This window comes from Hibiscus syriacus, unplaced genomic scaffold (genome assembly GCF_006381635.1).
Source record: "Hibiscus syriacus cultivar Baekdansim isolate YM2019G1 unplaced genomic scaffold, ASM638163v2 tig00012370_pilon, whole genome shotgun sequence".
Taxonomy (NCBI): domain Eukaryota; kingdom Viridiplantae; phylum Streptophyta; class Magnoliopsida; order Malvales; family Malvaceae; genus Hibiscus; species Hibiscus syriacus.
The window spans coordinates 319,860-340,389 of NW_024062270.1; the positions used below are offsets into that span (position 1 = coordinate 319,860).

Sequence of the window (20,530 nt, forward strand, 5' to 3'; positions counted from 1 at the left end):
TTAAAAATCTGGTTGGGAGCGTGTGTGCATCGGTACACTATGTGTAAAATTCAAATATTTCGACTGTTATAAGACTTAGTGCATCGGAACACTGGGGGTGCATCGGTACACTAATTACATTCGATGTTTCAAAAGAGCCAGGAGTGCATCGATGCATGGTATGTGCATCGATGCATGGTATGTGCATCGGTTCATAAAATGCATTCGATGTTTCAATAAATTTAAGAGTGCATCGATGCATGGCTGTGCATCGGTACACAAAATGCATTCGAAATAGGGTGTGCATCAATACATCAATGAGTGCATCGGTACATCCCTTTGAAAAATAATTTTTTTGGCTCGATTTTGATTCGAAATACTTTGTAGAAATTGTTTCAAAAATATTTTAAGTTTAAAACACAATTTTACACTTTAGTAAGGATTGAAATTGATCTTTGAAAAGCTTGGAGTAATATTTTGATATTCAAATAATTTAATTGAATATAATTGTAAAATCTTAAAATTCAATAACATTTAATTTGTTATATCGAAACATCAAAATATTTTCAACATATAAGTACCACGCATTTATGTGTTCAAAATTCTAATTTATTATAAAATTTAAAATTATAATAAAGATTACAACCATAATCATTAACTAAACATGTAATTATAATATTTTTCTAAAACTATTGACACTAGTCAGTAGCGACCTCATCTAATTACATCGGCAAATAAACCACAAAACATGATCAAACAACTAAAAGACTTTGGACAAACCGTAAATCAAAGCTGAACAACATGTAAAAACTATCCACAAATGTAAATCGCGTATTCAAATCCAATCCAATAGTCTAATGTAAGAAATATCAGCAAAATAACAAATAAGCAATACACTGATCAGTCGAAATGACGTCAAATTCAATCTAAAAAAAAGATAAACGGAAGAATAGTCAAATGATCGATAAAAAAGATAAAAAATATACCAAAAGACATATGAAAACGTGTTATAAAGAAAAATCGTTAAAAATAAAATAAAAAACAAAGAAGGAGCAAAGCTTTGATGTAAAGAAGTAAAGGAAAAACAATGAATATTGACGGATTAAATTATGATTCACCCTTGATTTGACCGTGTAATTGGTAAATGAAGGACCAAATTGTAAGACATGAAAAATATTGAACCTTACATGGTTATTAGTCTTGAGTTATTAGTCCTGAGGTTAGATTTAATGGAATTTAATGAGAAATGTTTTATATGTTCCATTCATAGATTAATTTAGATATATTATTTATAAGATACATATATGTTATATCTTTTTTGACGCAACATATATGTTATATTTCTTTTATAGAAGGAACCAATTTTATTTAAAATAAGAAATATCTTGAATTATAATAAATATTTATAATCATAATAGTAAATTAAGCATATAATTAGGATTTTTTTTATAATCATTTAAACAAAACTAGCAACTTAAGACCACATAAGGACTAGACAAGGAAATATTAAAAATCTGGCCAAGAAACTCGAATAAAGATAAATACAAATAGATCTGATCGCATCAGCAAATGAACCACAAAAGGGGGTCAAGCTATTAAAAAGCCACCGACAAACCACAAATCAGACTCGAGCAATGTGAAAAGCTATCCACAAACGCAAATCATGTATCTACATCCAACCCGAGGGTCTAAAGCAAGGAAAATCAACAAGATATCAAATAAACATCATCCTGATAAGTCGTGACGATATCAAATCAACCATTAGAAAAAGATAAATAAAAGAATGTCAAATAATTGAAAAACATGCCAAAAAGCATAAGAAAATGGGTCATAAAAGCATAAGAAAACATGTCATACCGATAAACTTATTAAAAATAAAAAAAACAAAAGAAAATAGAGATACACTATAAAGAGAAGAAAAAGATAATAAGGATTATCGACTGTCGACAATCAATATTAAAATTGATGTCGTTGTCAATCAACAAAAAAGAAAAGAAAAGAGATGAATAACACACAAATGAAAAAAAATTAGGGTTGTTTAGACTCATGTTTATATATATATATATATATATTGCTCGATAAAAATAATTTTATCAATAATAAATAAAAACAATCCAAATTTTATGGCTCGTTAAAATGGAAAATCCTAAAACCCCAAATTTATTTCTCAAGCCCGGTTTTTAAGATTAGAAACCATTTTCCATCGAATATGGTCATCTTCTTCATTCTATTCATAAGCTATCGTTGAATTCTCAAACCTTATAGTGAGAAAAATATAAATTTCCCAAGTTTCGAGTTAGATGAGAAAAATCTTTAAACCCTAAATCCATCTTCTATTATTTAAACCAAATCATAATCGATATAAAATTTAAAATAAAAAAATGAAATAATTATAAAACATGATTAACATTTAATTTATCTTTTGAATTATATAATAATTATCGAAATAAAATTTATAAATATATATTTTTTAAATAAAATAATCTCATTTAGGTGTAACAAAACTTAGTGTTAGGGTGTTTCATAGAAAACAAATTCTAAAATATTTATCTGAAATTTTGGGAAAACATTCTAACGTAAAACAGTTGTGTTTTACAGATTTTCTATTAGAAAGTGATTATAAAAAAAAGTAGAATAATAATGAGGATAAATCAGTAAGTTCTTATAATTAGATGGGCAAAAGTGCAACTTATAGTAGAAATGGTAGTGAAGAAAATACATAATATTAAAGTTTTTAATAGCCCTGTGTTCAAGGGAAGTATTTATCGTTTCCAACTTCATCCCTAAGTTCATAATAGCCCATCTCCGTAAGAACTTGTTTGCACTCAGGGAGAGCTTCCTTCATCTTGAACCCAAGATTGTTGGCAAAGCGAATTTCGCTGCTAACGCCGTCGTCGGTGGTGAGGACCACCCTGGCTTTCCTCCACACTTCGGTCGGTTCGTTGCAATCCGGCCGAGGACTCTTCACCAGGGAGACGTCGCAGTCAGAATCCTCGTAATTACCTTCCACTTCGATTTTGTAGTATCCGTTATTATCGGTTAACATTAACAGACTGCGGTACGTGTACGATCCGTCGATTCGGTTCTTGCAGTCCAGCACCACAGTTGCACCTGCCACATCACAATGCACCAAAACTCATATCTGTCAACACATCTTTATGCATGTGAACTATTTTCATGTTTACGCAGGGACGAACACAGGATTTTACATGTCGATTACAAAAGGAATGTTGATTATATATACCACTTATGGGTTGGCTGAGTTTGGTCTCGAATTCGACACGGCAAGTGTCGCAGTAAACACGGCCTACGACAATGAACTTACTCGGGTCAGTAGCGTTTTTGCCGTAGGCGAAGCTGAGGGAGGACGAAATACAGATCAAGAAGAAAAGGAGGACGAATTCAGAGGATTTTGCCATTTTTCTTTCTCTATTTTTTGCTCCTTCTTGGGTTATCAATGCTTGACAATGGATGGTTAATTTATGGGGAGGGGTTCACTTATTTTAGGGTATTGTTGTTATTCGCAGTTTCTATCTTTTAGGGTTTCGTTTGTTGAGGGGGACGGGATTTAATCAAACAAAACAACTAATTATCTAAAACGGGACTACCAAATACTGAATTTTTCATGCTAACCTTAAATTTTTATTCCAATGAATAAGTAATTATAATTACGAAATATTGGTTTTAGGTTGAAGGAGAAGGGATTAATACATAATTAATGATTAATTTTAGATAAAAATATATATTTTCATTAATCTAAGGTGAGTAAAGCTTAAACATCCTTATAATCTTTTGTGCTCAAACCTAGAATTTTTAAAAATAATGATCATCTATTTATTATTGAGGTAGCAAAACCTGAACTACATTTTATATTGATGGTTGTATTTTTGGATACTCTCTCTCCCTAATAGGCACCACATTTTTGCCCTTCTTTTTATTTAATAAACTAAGAAATCATATAACTTATCCTACAATTAGTGCACCTGTCTATTAGAAGCCTTATTTCATTGAGCAATCACATTTCTTACCTTGTTTTATCACGAATTGCAAAATTTATCCCAGCTCTTCAACTAGTTGGAGAAACTCACCTATAGTCGTATGAATTTCTATAATTTGTAGTTAGCTTGTATATCAGGTTCAACTGAATTTAATTCTATTTTTTCCTTTAATAAAATGTTAATCGATATTCAATGTTTATTACAACGCAATATGCCCTGGCTTTCAAAAAGTCAATGTTGTGACATTATCACTGCCTTAGCCTCTACTACCTAGGTACCTGACTCGTTTTTTGGGTTTTGAAAGTTTTATTTTTACTGAGAAGAACTTTTTTTTTTTTTTGCGGATGTTTTGTATGTGATCAGCTGTGCTGCACGAATTGCACTTGCTGGTAATGATCTAATTTCTTCTTGTTTTCCTAACTGGATTCTGTATGACTTATAAGATGGTAGTTGAAAGTTTGTTGCCTTTCTCCGATTAGTCTGTCTTGTTTCTGGTCGTTGGACTGATTTGTTTAATTCTCTTGCACTAGTAGTTCATGAGTGCAGTATATTCATATAATTTTAGATTTTAGAACGAAAAATAGATTAATTTATGGATAGCAAAACACGCATTAAACAATGGGATGAATTTTTTCTATGTCAAAGTGGTATTTCAAGCTCACAAATTGTAGCAGAGTACATTTTACCATATACAATTGGTACGAAGTGAGTTTGAGTTTTCCTTTTGATATTATATAAGGGTAAAAGGAATGGTACGGTAAATGTCTCTTGGTAACTTCCATCGTCGGTAAAAGAAGTTCACATGTTACAGACAAAATGATGGTGGAAGACAAAAATGGGTAGTGATGATTGATCGAGGAAGTTTAGATATGTTTGATGGCAGTAAGATCAACTTACCAGAGGAAACGATTCTTCGAAATGCTTTCTCGTGTTAATAAAATCTGTGTCGAGGCAAATTTAACTAATCATCATCATCGTCTGATGGCAAAGTTGGACTTTTTGAGCAGGTATCTATCTGATGAAGTTCCAACATCTTGGTCTCTGGATTGCATAGCCCTGCATAACAAGAGTACTGTTAGAACGCCATGTGTGGAGGTTTCAAAGCCATTGTTGCAACTTTAAGGCTCCAAAATTTCCAAAATTTTTGGATCAAGTCAATAGACAAAGTGCCAGTTGACACCGCCATAGTTTCTGGAGAGAGTAGTTCTGAAATGTTAATTTTAAATTCAGTATGAGGCCGCTAAATAGTGTTTTTTGGGAGACAATCTAACCTGGTAACGGGTTGACAAGCTTTAGAATGTTTATTATTGGTGGCACAAGGTTGCAAGCTTTGCAATTACATGGAACCCTACCTGAACATTTGGGGATATCCCAGACCGCAACAGATGATGCCGTACACTCTGGCTCACACAATGTTCGACTATCCTCGTGGTTGACATTCATTGCAAGCATCCATGCTCCGATGGTAACATCCTCGTTACTGAACATCCGAAAACTGCAGTTCGAAAAAAATGGAAAAAACAATGTAACAATTCAGAGATTAATGAGCTGTCAAAGAGAAAGAACATGTTGCAAGATATACATACTGTATTAAGCTTTCCTAATATTAGAATATACACAATTTTCATTTAGAACCAAGCCCCCAACCTCAATCAATACAATGGAGTTGGGGAACGATAAAAATCTTCATCAGCATACATAATGTCTCGGTTCAAAACAAGACTGAAATTGGGGGCATGGCTGGCCACGAGCCCATGAGCCCAAACAAGAGTTCAAACATTTGAATAGTATGTTAAGCTAATCACATCAAGTTCAAAACAAGGTTGAAAATAGGAAATGTTGGGAGCAAGATCTACATCGATAGAAAGTGAAAAACTGCAATCCAAATAGAGACAGGACGTGAGCAAGAAACAATAGGAATGGAAGGAACCGTTTTGATAGATAGTTATGGATTAGATATGAAATCATTGAGAGTACCTGTCATTTCTTAGTGCAACCAAACTTGCAACAACATCTGACGAAAGTGCATATATAGGACCATAGGCATGAAGAAAGTATTCCTTGCCTAATAGAGAGGATAGTGGCTCATACCTGCATATATGTTTAGTCAAACATGATCGATCTACACCGGTATGAATATCAACATTAATAGAAAGTCAACTTTATGGTTCCATATGCAATAATAATAGATCTTGTAGAATATAATTCACAAAAGAAACCTATGATGAATTTCAAACCCTTCAAATCATAACCTCTCTACCTTTTAACTACGTATACAAGTGATAAAATATAAATTCAAAGTAAATTACAATATTCTATGCTACACATTCACAAATGAAAGAAACCTATGGTTTTGTATGATCCTTACAAATGACCATGACAATTATAACCAATAAAAGGTGGATGATTTCCTGAGTTTTCCTTAAAGTTTGTAATGTCGGTAGATGTCATTAAACTAGTTCTTTACATCCCCTTTTCCTCCTAAATCAAATTGCCAATATTAATGAAGATAGAAAACTATAGTTCTATCAATTTACAGCTTAGGTAAATTTCTAAACCATAGGTTAATACTAACCATTTCTATCAAGGAAGATAGAACACTCACCTAATACATGAACAGAAAAATCAGTTTAGAAAAAATTCTAAACCATAAGTTAATACTAACCATTTCTATCAACGAAGATAGAACACTCACCTAATACATGAACAGAAAAATCAGTTTAGAAAAATTTCTAAACCATAGGTTAATACTAACCATTTCAGCTTAGGATCGGTGAACACCGGACCCTTTTTCATGCAACCAAGGTAAGTCTGAGAATGAGAACGTTCTTTTGCTAGTAGAAGTGATAGCCGATCTGCAAATCAAGAGTTCAACATTGTTAACTATCAACATTAAGTGCACAACAAAGGTAAAGAAAACCGTTCAACACAAGCATAAAAGTGTAAATAAATCAAATCACCTGGTCTCAAATAAATATCATCATCAGCTTTGACGTAGAACTCCGAATCAAAGAGTGCATACGCAGCTTTAAAGAATGCTAACCTGAAGCATGCATTCTAAACTAAGGGATCTTTCAATCGAATAACATGACCAATCCATAACTCAAATATTTGAATAAAGGAACTAACGTTTTGTACGGGAGCTTACTGTACTCTTCCTCAATATCCAACAAAAGGAAATCATCATATTCTGCTACTTCTTTTTTCAGCTCTGCCATCTTTGATTCATCATTTGTTTTACCAATTACAAATCTAAAAGCCAATCCAGTTGCCTCTTCCAACCTGAAAAAAAAAACAAAAAAAAGGTAAAATTAAATTGTATTTAAAATTTAATGGTTAATTCAAGCATTATTGTTCATAGTAAGATAGAATTATACGTATTTCAAACACGGAGCTTAATCGTTGTAAAGTTCAAGCTGTGAGAATTAATTTAATGTGAAAATTAAATTACAGCTAAAGTACTGTATAATGACAAAATGTTACATACTGTTTAAGGCCTTGACGATCGGAAGGCATCCACGTCTTTCTCAAGGACTGTCTCCGGCCTGTCGAGCCGAATCCGGTTTGGATCCCAACAAATCCCATAATTTTATGCCTCTTCGTCCCATTATCATCAATTCCACCTCCACCAGCAGCAGCGGTATTAGCATTAGCGGTTTTGTCCCAAAGAACACGGACGGATCTCGGTTCGGAGTTCCGGCAGCGGAAGCCGGATCCACCGGAGGAAAGGAAAGATGAGAGGGCGAAGAGGAAAGAGACAATGGCGAAGGTGAGAAGGGCGGAGAAGATGAGGCGAGCAGATCTGGCGGGGTGCGTGGGCTGCGGCGAAGTGCGCGCGTGGAAGAATTTGGGAGACGATGGCATAACTGTGATGCTGGAGGGGGAGAGATTTGGGGAGGACTCAACAAAGAAATTGATGGGTTCAATTGAAGTGTATCACAAGTCAAATATACAAAGAAGGTTGACGTGTCTTAACTAACAGTTTTCCGTTCTTCGAATTCGTCGGCAGTTAAATATCGGTTTCAAGGTTAAGCAAACAAGATTTAATTTTTAAAAAGGGTAAACTATGTGAATAATCCCTTTTGCTTAGGTTATGTTTGACTTGGGTCACCAATTTAAAAAATAAGGGTAAATAATCCCTAACGTTATCGGTCTGTCCGGTTTAAGTCCCTCCACCGTTAACCCTTAACAAATATGTGACATAGCCGATGGGCTAAAAACGAACATGAGTTAACAGCTGAGGGATTATCCGCATAGTTTACCCTTTTAAAATTAAAGGCTATGTACTTTTAGTTTTTAAATTGGTGACCAAAGTCGGTTAGACCGAAAATAAAAGAGAGTATCCGTATAGTTTACCCTTTTAAAATTTTCAAGATTATAATTATTTTGTTTGAATAAATTATTATATAAACTATTTAATTTTTTAATTTTTTAAAAAATAACTAATATTTACTTTAAAAGTGTTTATATTTTATAATTAAATTAAATTAAAAATATGTTTTATTTAAATTTAATTGATATCAGCTAAATTTAAAACTTTTCTATGTAAAGAATACTTGTTTTTACTATTAGAATACATTGAACTAGAAACCGAGAAAAGGACTTGTCCTATAACCTTCCTCCACAATAAAGACAAATTAAAGTGCTTTAATTTGATCATTGATGCTTAGCGTACAAGAAAATGTTTTATTACCGTGGATGATTGACACTTAACATAAAAAAGTTAATATATAATAAAGGATAAATTATACTTGTAATCACTTAGTTATTGTTTCTTTTCATTTTGACTATTGATCTTTGAATTTTATCAATCAAACCACTTAAGATTTAATTGTTGTCAATTGAGTCACTGATCCTTAACATTTAACAGATAAGATGACGATTTAGTTAACAATTTGATATAATTACTCATTTTTATCTCTTTTACTTATGTATTATATTAATCTAATTCTAATTTTAATAAATTAAGATAAATTTGCTCGCACAAGATGATTACATATGTCACTAGTTAAAGAGTTAAATCCAATGCCTCGAGACCTTGATGATTTGTTGGACTCTCGGGCTTTCCTTTTAGAGGTGGGCAAAATCAACCCATTAATGCTGGCACAATAATTATTTGGGTTTCTATGTGATTAAAAAATTAATTAGCAATCTACGATAATATTATAATGTCTTAGAACTTGTCACGTGCGCATGACGAGTTCTAATAAAATATATTTTTATTGAAACATGTTACCCCAATATGATAGGTTTTAATAAAAAAGTATATTTTGTTGGAACTCGTCGTGCCCACTTGACTAGTTTGAATAAGAAAATATTTTTTTAGAGCATATCACCTCCACATAATGAGTTCATCCTTAATTGTAATAAATGTCGTAAATCACAAAATAAACTTGAATTGTCTTATTGGACTAATAAATTTATCCATAAGCATTATCGGGCTAAATAAACCTTTAGAAGGTGATCCTATAAACTTGTTGGGATGGATTTGTGACATCTTTTAAATCTTGTAATCAAACTATGATCGTTTTTATTAAAAAATTACCATAATATTAAATATTACATATCTAACACTCGTTTGACCAAAAAACCTGAACTAACACCCAAATATTAGAAACCCACCTAAGGCGCGTCCTACGTGGCATGCCTCCCCTGCATCCCAAAAAGGTGCATCCTATGTGGCACGCCTCCCCTCAAAGGCGCGTCCGACGTGGCACACCTCCCCCGGGTTCCCGTCCAACTTTTCCACCAGGTTATTTCCTACTCTCTTATCCCCTATATAAACCACACCTTGGCCTCATACAAACCACAACAAAAATTATATATTATTTCTATCAAGTTCTAGCCAATAAAGTATTTTGTTATCTTTTTATTTAATAAATTTATTATTATTTTTATTACATAATTTTGTATTATTTTATTAATTGATTATAAACTTATTTAATTTATATTTATTATCTGTAGTTAAAAGAAATGAAAGGCAAAATGTTACGATTGGATGCTGATCATATTTCGAGTCATTTTGTCGATACGATCAGAATACGAAACTATATTCTTTTTAAATTTTGAATATTAGGAAATTGATCATATATTATTTAAATTGTTAGAATTTATTTAAATAATTTTTGTAATATTAGTTCAAATTTTAATGGTTATAATTTATTTATTAGGAAATTGATCGAATATTAAAACTTTTTATTCGTAACAACAAGATGAATGCACCAAGGCGTATCTGATAATATTTATCTATAACTGTATTTAATTACTTAGCAAAAATTGAAGGAGGTTGTAAACTTGAACTCACCCTTATTTCTGCATTAATTAAGAGGTGGAGGCCAGACACACAACCGTTTCACTTGCCACGTGGGGAGTGCACCATTACCCTGGAAGATGTTTCAATGCAGTTGGGGCTCCCGGTAGATAGAATTGCCATTTTTGGTGTGGCTGATGATGATTGAGAGAATTTGTACAAAGAGTATCTTGGTGATGCCCCGAAGACTTCCAACGGCGGCCGAATAACGTTATCATGGTTGCAAAGAAATTTCAAAGAGTTGCTCGAAAATTGTTTCAAGGAAAAGGAAAAAGCGTTTGCCCAAGCATACATATTACAAATTATTGGAGGCATATTGATGCCCAACAAGTCTCAGAACCATGTCCATTATATGTGGTTGCGATATCTCATCAATTTTCAAGTAGCCGACACGTTGAGTTATGGCTCTGCAGTGTTGGCATTTTTGTTTAGATAAATGTGTCAGACCATGAAATATAGTAAAACTGCTATTTGTTGTTGTCTCATACTTCTCCAATCATGGGCATGGTATCACATGCCTTTTTTGTGTCCGATCGTGAATGATTTATTTGTATTTTTATTACTATCAAGGTAATTTCAATGCTATTTTTTAAATAATGTTTTTGATTATTATATAATGACAAACACACACATATATATATATATTAAATAGGTGGTCATTAAATAGAAAATATCATCGTAATATCCCACAAAAATTAAAAGATATCCGATTACTCATTGACCAAAAAACTGGTTTAGAGGTACGTTTTTTAATTTTATTTTTTTCATTTAATTGTATTTATATAATTTGATTCTCATTTAAATTTTGATAATATATATATATATATATATTTTAGTTCAAATGGTTACCCTATTTGAATGATGAAATGAGGGTTTGCTCCCACTTGATTTGAGTTGGCAATTGAATGTATGGTTGGCAATTGTTCCTCTTATTTGTTATGCTATTGTCGAGTGACATCCGATTGACCGTGTGCTTCGTCAGTTTGTTTGCACACAATATATTCTTGAAGTACCAATAAATATCGACAATATGCATAACATCGATATACGAGAAAAAAAGAGGTTAACTAGTTGGTGAAGCATAGAGATTGGTTAGCGATGTGGAAGAACTGACATCAATGTTTTCCCCCTCGAGAGTATATATTAGAAAATGGTGTCATGGTTTCAAATAGTTATATTGAATGATTTAATGCAAACGCGAAGTCATTCTTACTTTCAGAGGGAGCACGAGGAGGGCAAATCATTGTTGTCAACAAAAACGTCCACCGTCACAACATCATCGTCCCCCATTCGTGGATCAAGAACAGGCGCATCCGTGTCGTCCTTAGATATGCCACCAGAACTATCACAATAACAACCATCGACACCTGTTTACATCCCTAGCCCGACGGTTCATATGGCACCACCCTACTTTTAGATGCCACCGCCCCACTTTCAAATGTCACCGCAGCCGGTTCAGATGCCTCTACTCATGGTTACGTACATATCACATAGGGTTTTATAACACCCTCTGACGGATATTATATGACTATGCCTATGGATCCAACATTTACTTCATGGTACAGACCGTAATATGGATCGCAGACATCTATTTCCGGTTTTTCACAGTTCTCAACGAGTGGTGGGATGGTTAGTCATACTCCTCCAGGGTCTTTATTCTATTGAGAACATGCATTGTCGTCATTGGCTTATCGAGAAAATATAACTGAGACTGATGATGAATGTGACGATGACGATTAAGACAACGACGAAAATGATGAGAGTAAAGATAAAGAGTAACCTCCTAGAAGAAACCCTCATTGAAGTAGACAACCACCACCGTGCGGAACACATTCAAGGAGGCATCGATAGATAACGTTGATGATATTTTCATTTATTGTAATATTTTCATTTATTTTGTCTTTATATTAAGTAAGTTTTTCTTATTATGTCTAATGTTTACATTAAGGAGCATCTTCTGGTATAAGTAAGCTCAAATTAAATTAATTGGTACTAAAATAAAATGAAATAACATAATTTGAAACATTAGAAAATAGAAGTATATGAGTAGTGGTCATCGATTACGTGATGATAAAAGAGATGAACATTTTTTCTATTAAGGCCTAGGTTTTTGCAATGCCCACATATTTTGTGTTTTTTGACATATCTCGAATATCCATATCATAATGAATTCAAGTGTATTTTGGACTACCTGGATCCCTTAATAAGTATGGATCTGGTATAATTAGAAGCTAAGTCTAAACCTTATTTAAGTCTTTTTCATTACCTATAGAGGAAATTCATATTCATATACCTTGAATACTTCTAAAAGTTGGTATACGAGATCCACATAACGCTTATAATTTTGACGAGAATGTGAGCAATATACTATGACATGAGAGCATAGATACTTCAGAACTTGAAAAAACCCACAGTCACACAACCTCTATCATAGATTAACTCTAAAAGAGTTAAATTTTATCCCTTGAAGAGGTTGTGGCAATTCTGTGACATGAAATAATTCCTAGGTGCGAGAAAAGCTTATCACCGACATTTTGTCTGATGCTGTAACTTTTTGTTGTAAATTTGCTATTAATCTTGGGTGATAAACATGACCATTTTGCATCCATATAAGAGCTTGACCCCGAGCTTCGCAAAAAAGTTGACCCAAACAAAAATACGTCTTTTTAGCCAAAGCAGTTACTAGTAACCTAAGTTGTCATATGTATTAGTTAGTGTGATATATAAATAAATTAGATGAAAATAATTAAGAAAAAAATTGGAAAAAAATAACGTACACATACGTATAATTATTTGGTGTTCATCATTCTTCTTGTATTTTTCGTGGTAGTTTGCAGTAATATGTCGGATACCGAGACAATGTTGGATGTGTGAGAGTTTTAATATTGGACCCAAAGAGTCCATTGCTACTTTGATCTAAACTCCTCGGTCTGAAATGACACAAATGTGTTCCATCTGACAACATGCAACCGTATATTTCTCAGAAAAAGGCCCAAAGACTTTGTATCTTCTCCTTGAACAAGGGAAAAAATAGAAAGAATGTTGTGATTATCATCTTAGACTACTGCCAATAATAAAACTTGCTTGTATTTTCCATACAAAAATGTACCATCATTTTGGACTACGAGTTTGCAGTATTTCAAAGCATTAATACATTGTGGGTAAGTCCAGAAAACACAGTAGAATTGGCAACGATGTCGAAGCACTCGATCATTCTTGTAGGCATAACGAGTTTCGAACTCAACTACTGTCCCAGGATTCAGTCTTCGTAGCAGGTTAAATCAGCTGGGTAGTTCGTTGTAAGATGCATCCTAATTACCGTGTAGTTTTATAACGACATTATGTTTTGCCTTCCATGTTTTTTTTTGCAGGAGACGGTGTACCCATATTGAGATTATATTAAAGAAATCAACATTGCAATAGCCATGTGAGAGCTTGCTTTGACCATGGGCATGATGACTTGGCAAATCACTTTGAGTCCAAGTTTCGATGGTCCTGGTTGATCCCTCGTTTACAACATGTGTAAGAACCGATATATTTTGTTAGTTCCCATATGCCATTCTTTCTTTTCTTTTTTGAAACACGAACCATCCAATTATAACCATTATCATGTTTGACACAATAACATACATACTTTTTTGTGGTAGATCAATCGACTATGGAGTGAACTGAATTATGAATATTGTAATTATTTATTGCCATCATTGCTTCGTCTATAGATGTGAACTAAATTCCACAATACAAATCACCATCGTTAACTGGTAAATACCTCTCATATTTTCTAACATTAGGCATATCCAGAAATGTTGGCCCGTACATCACGTCATAGTCAGCTTCAAACATGCATGCTGGAGGTTCGTATTGAAACGTATTTATGGAAACGTATTTATGGAAACTTTATCCGCATCATCATCTGAGTCCATGTTGAATTGTGGTAATTCATGAACGAGTAATCCAGTCTCAGCATCATATGCTCTTGGCTCACAAAAAGGTTATTCTGGTGGTGATGAGAGTTCCTATATGATTCCAATGTTTAGGCTTCCATGATAGTTCGCAGATAAATGCCTTACTCTGGAACTTGAAGAGATATCGCCATATGGGTTATGAATTGAGTTTTGTATCGAAGGCATCTCTATACTGAGGTCAAAAAAGCTGGCAGATGAGTGTCTCCCTCTAAAGCTGGAAGGCATATCTATATTGAGGTCGAAGAAGCTGGCAAGTGAATGTCTCCCCCTGGAACTGGAAGGCGTATCCATGTTGACGTCAAAGAAGTTGACAAATGAATGTCTCCCTATTGAACTTGATGGAATGATACCTGGAGCTGGATTTGCCATTAATGATGTTAAATAATTACAAATTGTTTGAGTTGGATTGTCAACTTGATGAACTGGTTGAGGCAACCCATAATGGGAGAATAATGACATACCACAAACTGCATGAACGTCAACAAATGTGGCATATATTTCTGTAATAGAGTCTGAATTTTGATTAGAAGTATCAACCATCATAGCAACATCTTCATCGGTGGAGAGGTCGAATGTTGTATATGTTAAAGGAAAAGTTTCAGTCAGAAATCTGTATTGAAGTTTAAACAATCTTTTAGTATTTCCAACACGAGTCTTCCTTGAGATTTTTGTTATTAATTCCTCAATAGTTATGTTTCTCTTGAAGGTAATGAGGATATAATGATCTGATTGGAAAAAAATCCCAAATTCATCTTCCCGAATTTCATCATAATAAACAACAGCTGAAATATGATCCATTTTTAGAATTTGAAAGTTTGAGAGTTTGATAGTTTCAGAGTTAGAGAGTTTGAGAATTTAAGAGAGTTTGAGAGTTCGAGCAATTATTTTCGTTAATTATATTTGATGGGATGAGACACCGTGACATGACAGAGACTATGAAAAAATGGAAAACACTTCCCTTTGAACGAGCCTCTCAGACAATTATGTAAACTGAGATTTTTATATATCGGCAGTCGGGGAACTATTCCCATAAACGCTATATATTTGATGGGATGAGACACTATGACATAGCAGATATTCTCTGAAAAAGGGGGAAGCGTTTCCCTTACAACGAGACATTAATTACGGTAGGAGTGGAAGAGGATGGAGGTGAGTGGGACACAGTCGAGACGCATGAAGGGAAAGGATGGGAGGCGTGGTGCATCAAAGGCGCCTTAGGGAGGCGCGGTGCACTCGACACGCCTTAAGTGAGTTTTTAATATTTTAGGTGTTAGTTCAGATATTTTTAATCAATGGATGTTAGATAGTTAATATTTTAATATTATGATATTTTTCCGATAAAAACGCCCAAACTATGGCTCGTATGATTTTTTTTAACGAGGAAAAAATGAAAAAGAATTTTGAGACCGTTCATCTTTACGATCTCATCAATTAGCCGCCATATTCGAACACTACTGAAACCAAGCTCCATCGAGCACGGTCACAGAGGGTGCGAGTTGATATCTCTGGCATTATAACTTGAAAATCCGAAAAACCCCCTAACGAAATGGCATTGTTACAATTACGCCACTTGACCCCCCACTCTTTTCCTTTTACTCCCAAAGTTCATTTCCATTTCTCCGCTCGCAAATCCCTTCGCTTCTCCTACTCAGCTTCTGCTTCAACCACGATGGCTAAAGAAGTAAATCCAGAAACAAATATTGTTTATCTATTTGTTTATTTTTTGATTTTGTGATTCTATGACGTCGATTTTGATTTTTGCTATTGCTTAGGTTTTGGTGCCGATTGCAAACGGGACGGAGCCGATGGAAGCTGTGATTACGATCGATGTGCTGAGGAGATCGGGAGCTGACGTCACTGTTTCTTCCGTCGAGAAAGATCTCCGTGTTGACGCTTGCCACGGTGTTAAGATTGTTGCGGATGCTCTGATCGGTGATTGCAAGGACACCGTTTTTGATCTCATAGCGCTTCCTGTAAGTTGTAACTACTTCGTTTTTTTACCTTTTTCACTTCTCCAGGCTGTTATGTTGAGGATAAATGCAAATATATGGAAATTTAAAGTGATTTTTGGTTTTATTGCTATTTTTAAAAACCTTCTCGAAACAAAGTTGCTTACAAAAGCTAATGAATTCTATGAATGCATGATTGGTATTTTGTAATGACCAAAAGATGATGTCTTAAATTTCATTTGTTATAGAAACGAAGTCTTACTTAAATTACTCTGTTTAAAATTCAAATTTTGGTCTTATCTTGCGTTTTTAGTTCATACAAATAATATCGCATTTGTCATTGATACGTATGTATATTTTGGATTTAGGGAGGCATGCCTGGTGCTACCAACCTTAAAGATTGTTCAGTTCTTGAAAGTGTTGTGAAGAAGCAGGCTGCAGATGGACGGCTTTATGCTGCTGTGTGTGCTTCACCTGCAGTTGCTCTTGGTTCTTGGGGTCTGTTGAAGGGACTGAAAGTGCGTACTATGTGATAAGCTTAAGTATTTCACAGATCGTGCTATATGTCGTTGCTATTGGTGATATGTTTTGTGTTGTGTATAATGTTGCTTGGTTGGACTCGCAATAGTCATGATTGTTCTTGACAGGCTACTTGTTATCCGTCTTTTATGGAGCAACTGTCATCTTGTGCAACAGCTGTTGAATCAAGAGTTCAGCAGGATAACAAAGTTGTGACAAGTCGTGGACCAGGCACTACCATGGAGTTTGCTGTAACGCTAGTTGAGGAATTGTATGGCAAAGACAAAGCTGCTGAAGTTTCTGGGCCATTGGTATGTAGTTTTCTACAGTAGTAGTTATTTATGCATTCTTTTGGGTGAAATGGGGAAAATCATCTGGCTAACTAGATATTCAGTAAATGATATCACTGTTTGCTAAAATGTAACCGATTGTCTTCAGGTGATGCGTCCTAACCATGGTTATGAGTACACAGTCACTGAGCTGAATCCTATGGAGTGGAAATGCAATAATATTCCCCAGGTGAGGTTTTAATGTTGGTTTCCCGGTTTAGCATTTACATTTTGTCAAGTTTCTGTGCTATTGCTGTTCCTAGCAATAGCTTATGACTGGCGCAAAAATGTGACTACAACTAGGTCAGAAACCAATTAAAGGTCTAGAGGTCCTTACTCAAGGAACCCATATAAAGCCAAAAAATAAGATTGTCAGCTAATAAGGCTCAATTAACATACAAGCTAATATGCACTCAGCATTCATCCCTAGTAATGAAACTCAAAACTGAACCTAGCTGCAGCTTTTCAATACATGGCAAGTTCCACTTTATAGCCTTTAGGTCTAGTTTTGCACTTTCTAGGTGTCTTTGTTATCTCTGATTCTTTATGTTTATGCATCTGTGGTCGATGAAAGCATAACCTTGTAACTCAGCTCAATTATGACAATCTTCTAGTTTCTAGGGTGTCTTAACTGCAGTGAGAAACAATGGCACTCATTTTGACATGTGGACCACTGACCAACATGCTGGTTCCAAGTATTCTGACATTCAAACTTCTCTTCCTTGCAGCACTATTTTCCATATTTTTGGGTTCTTTTTTATAATGAAAGCATGTTCCATTGTTGTTTCAGATCCTTGTAGCAATTGCTGATGGCTCAGAAGAAATGGAAGCAATTATGATAATTGATATTTTGCGTCGAGCAAAGGCAAATGTTGTGGTGGCCTCCGTTGGAGACAATCTTGAAATTCTGGCTTCAAGGAAAGTAAAATTAGTGGCAGATATGCTTCTTGAGGAAGCCGCTAAACTTTCATATGACCTTATAGTCTTGCCAGTAAGTCGAAATTGCCATCTTCCTTGACTCGAGTCCTTTCAATTTTTCTTCCTTCGTTAAATATATTTTAAACTTGGTTTGTGCATTTCTTTTTTCAGGGAGGACTTGGTGGTGCCCAAGCATTTGCCAACTCCGATAAGCTGGTGAGCTTGCTAAAGAAGCAGGCTGAATCAAACAAACCCTACGGAGCAATTTGTGCATCTCCAGCTTTGGTCTTGGAGCCCCATGGCTTACTCAAGGTTTGATTTTGATCAAAAATTGCATCGAGTGAATAATTGTTTCATCTTTCATGTTATGAAAGCTAGTTTACTTAACATCCTTTAGTTGCTCAGTAAAATAAATGATCATCGCACTTAAAAATCCACAATCTATCTCTGTGGAGGCTTTGATTAAATAATTCTAATATTTTATAATACCAACAAAGAATTAGTCTATAGGTCATTGCAAACAGTTGTAAGTTTAGTTATTTGCCTTTGCCTTTGAAACATAAAACTTCAACTACACAAATCTATTAAAAAAATTCAAATTCGCTTTGCTTTCGCACTTTAATATTTCACTTAGTCATGAGCCATATTTGCTAAGTTTTCATGTCGGTCTTGTGATATTTGACTCAATATACAGATCTGAGGGCGATACTGAAGTCGTGAGAAAATTTCTGCATTTGGTATTCTTGGATGTTTAACAGTTGTATTCTGCTATGGTCCAGGGCAAAAAGGCCACAGCTTTCCCTGCAATGTGCGACAAGCTGTCGGATAAGAGTTTCATTGAGAACCGAGTGGTGGTGGATGGCAATCTCATTACAAGCAGGGGTCCAGGAACTTCCATGGAATTCGCACTTGGAATCGTGGAGAAGTTTTTCGGACGCCCAAAAGCTTTAGAACTAGCAAAGGTAATGCTTTTTGTACGCCAGTAGATGAGTATGAATCTTTGTCCTCCGTCTTTACTACCGGAGAACATGCTGTGTGATCAAAGGTGAATTTGCATTTGAATACAAATTCGCCCTGCGGTTTGAATACAATAGTTTGTTGATAAATAAGATTTGGAACAGCTGAGCAATAAAAAAGACCCAGGTTCATTTATGATGCTTTCTTTACCAATATGATCTCTACAATGCAATTTTATTTTTATAGAAGTTGGAGGTCTCATTAAAAACTCTCTTCTTATTCTTTAACACACTAAGAAGTATGTTAACTAACATTGGAAGGAATAAAATAATACCTCATAGTTTATTAATAATAATACCCAATACATAAGAAAACACGAAATATACTCCTATGGTGATATATACCATTACAAGAAACACCTTAAACTCTTATATTCTCAACTAAAACCACAATCGGCAATTACCATATTTCTAAGTTACACATCCAGCTACAATGCAAATTTACCCCAAGCTTACTTTTGATTTCTAAGAAGTTCAACATTTGAATAAATTCTTTTGATTAAAAGAATCTCATTTGGCTATCATATTTAGAAAAGTTAATTTGTATGACCGGGTTACATTGCTTTTAACTTGTTACATTTAGGTCCTCATATTCCCTCTCTTTCACGCACTTGGTCGAGAGATGGCTCAGTATTAACCAAACAAAAGTAATGGAGTTGAAGATAAGATTGAATCTTTACTAGGCTCGCGAGTAAGGTGCTTATTTTTTTTAGTATAATCTTTTTGCTTTTGAAGCAAAATTTAGTAATCATGAACAATAATATTAGCACAGATATTGAAAATATCTTAGTTGAACATTGCTACAGTGTCATAACTGCCCTTCGATATTTCAGTTCCCAAGGAGAGAGAAGGGTTAATTACATTTTTAGTCACTTTTAAGTTTTATTACTAATATTGTGGAGATTGATGTATTTTTGGGTAAATTATGCGTGTAGTACCTAAATTATCCATTTTGGTCTATTTTAGTATCTAAACTTTTAATTCTTTTAAAATCATACCTATAGTTTAGTTTTTATTTCATTTTAGTACACTGATCAAAATTTAACGTTAAGTTTTGAATAAAAGTAAAAATTTAGATACTAAAACGAATAAAATTGATAGTTTAGGTACTAAACTCGTTAAAGTTTTAATAATGCAACGTTAAAATGAAATAAAAACTAAACATTAGGTATGATTTTGAAAAAAAAAAACTAATTTTAGATACTAAAATGGATCAAAACGGATAATTTAGGTCCCAGAAAAAAAGAGAACACCAAACTCACGATCACCATAATCCAAGTAGGACCAAACTGAACACCCAGACAAACTGGAAGAAGCTCCAACCCAAAATCCTTCAACTTTCCTCGAAACGCAGAAACTAATGCTAATTGAACTTCTAGAAACCTAAAGCTTCTGTTCCACTTTCCTCGAAACGCAGAAACTAAGCTAATTGAACTTCTAGATATGGGATGTCTCTCTAATAAATAAAAAAATCGGGTAAGCGAAGGTCTGCATCTCTTCACATGCGCAACATCGCACAATAACAGCTCATACCCCAAAAGTGCCCC

General features: G+C 34.3%; 3 protein-coding genes across 3 annotated transcripts; 1 reads left to right on the plus strand and 2 right to left on the minus strand.

Moving 5' to 3' along the window:
• Positions 1-2,696: 2,696 nt before the first annotated feature.
• Positions 2,697-3,429, minus strand: LOC120205190 (anther-specific protein LAT52-like). Its single transcript, XM_039205109.1, has 2 exons — positions 3,224-3,429; positions 2,697-3,090 (listed from the first exon to the last, which is right to left on the minus strand). The coding sequence occupies exons 1-2, from the start codon at positions 3,396-3,398 to the stop codon at positions 2,729-2,731; spliced, it is 537 nt and encodes a 178-aa protein (XP_039061040.1). The 5' UTR covers positions 3,399-3,429; the 3' UTR covers positions 2,697-2,728.
• A 1,283-nt stretch (positions 3,430-4,712) lies between these two features.
• Positions 4,713-7,890, minus strand: LOC120205236 (probable beta-1,3-galactosyltransferase 14). The gene is made up of 7 exons (XM_039205149.1): positions 7,465-7,890; positions 7,107-7,259; positions 6,938-7,020; positions 6,733-6,832; positions 5,955-6,068; positions 5,330-5,472; positions 4,713-5,033 (listed from the first exon to the last, which is right to left on the minus strand). Exons 1-7 carry the CDS (start codon positions 7,839-7,841, stop codon positions 4,939-4,941), a joined length of 1,065 nt encoding a protein of 354 aa, XP_039061080.1. The 5' UTR covers positions 7,842-7,890; the 3' UTR covers positions 4,713-4,938.
• Positions 7,891-15,783: 7,893 nt separating this feature from the next.
• On the plus strand, positions 15,784-19,116 carry LOC120205234 (protein DJ-1 homolog B-like). The gene is made up of 8 exons (XM_039205144.1): positions 15,784-15,933; positions 16,025-16,225; positions 16,570-16,719; positions 16,849-17,031; positions 17,159-17,239; positions 17,840-18,040; positions 18,139-18,279; positions 18,747-19,116. The coding sequence occupies exons 1-8, from the start codon at positions 15,799-15,801 to the stop codon at positions 18,951-18,953; spliced, it is 1,299 nt and encodes a 432-aa protein (XP_039061075.1). The 5' UTR covers positions 15,784-15,798; the 3' UTR covers positions 18,954-19,116.
• Positions 19,117-20,530: the final 1,414 nt, after the last annotated feature.

What these genes read in the sequence shown, in the direction of transcription:
- LOC120205190 (XM_039205109.1), bottom strand. Translation starts at nt 3,398, where the DNA reads ATGGCAAAATCCTCTGAATTCGTCCTCCTTTTCTTCTTGATCTGTATT. An exon ending in ACTCAGCCAACCCATAAGTG is followed by an intron (nt 3,091 to 3,223) that starts GTATATATAATC and finishes GTGATGTGGCAG; the next exon opens with GTGCAACTGTGGTGCTGGAC.
- LOC120205236 (XM_039205149.1), bottom strand. Translation starts at nt 7,841, where the DNA reads ATGCCATCGTCTCCCAAATTCTTCCACGCGCGCACTTCGCCGCAGCCC. An exon ending in TGATATTTATTTGAGACCAG is followed by an intron (nt 6,833 to 6,937) that starts GTGATTTGATTT and finishes CTTGATTTGCAG; the next exon opens with ATCGGCTATCACTTCTACTA. An exon ending in GTTGCACTAAGAAATGACAG is followed by an intron (nt 5,473 to 5,954) that starts GTACTCTCAATG and finishes TTCGAACTGCAG; the next exon opens with TTTTCGGATGTTCAGTAACG.
- LOC120205234 (XM_039205144.1), top strand. Translation starts at nt 15,799, where the DNA reads ATGGCATTGTTACAATTACGCCACTTGACCCCCCACTCTTTTCCTTTT. An exon ending in TTGATCTCATAGCGCTTCCT is followed by an intron (nt 16,226 to 16,569) that starts GTAAGTTGTAAC and finishes TTTTGGATTTAG; the next exon opens with GGAGGCATGCCTGGTGCTAC. An exon ending in GTCTGTTGAAGGGACTGAAA is followed by an intron (nt 16,720 to 16,848) that starts GTGCGTACTATG and finishes TGTTCTTGACAG; the next exon opens with GCTACTTGTTATCCGTCTTT.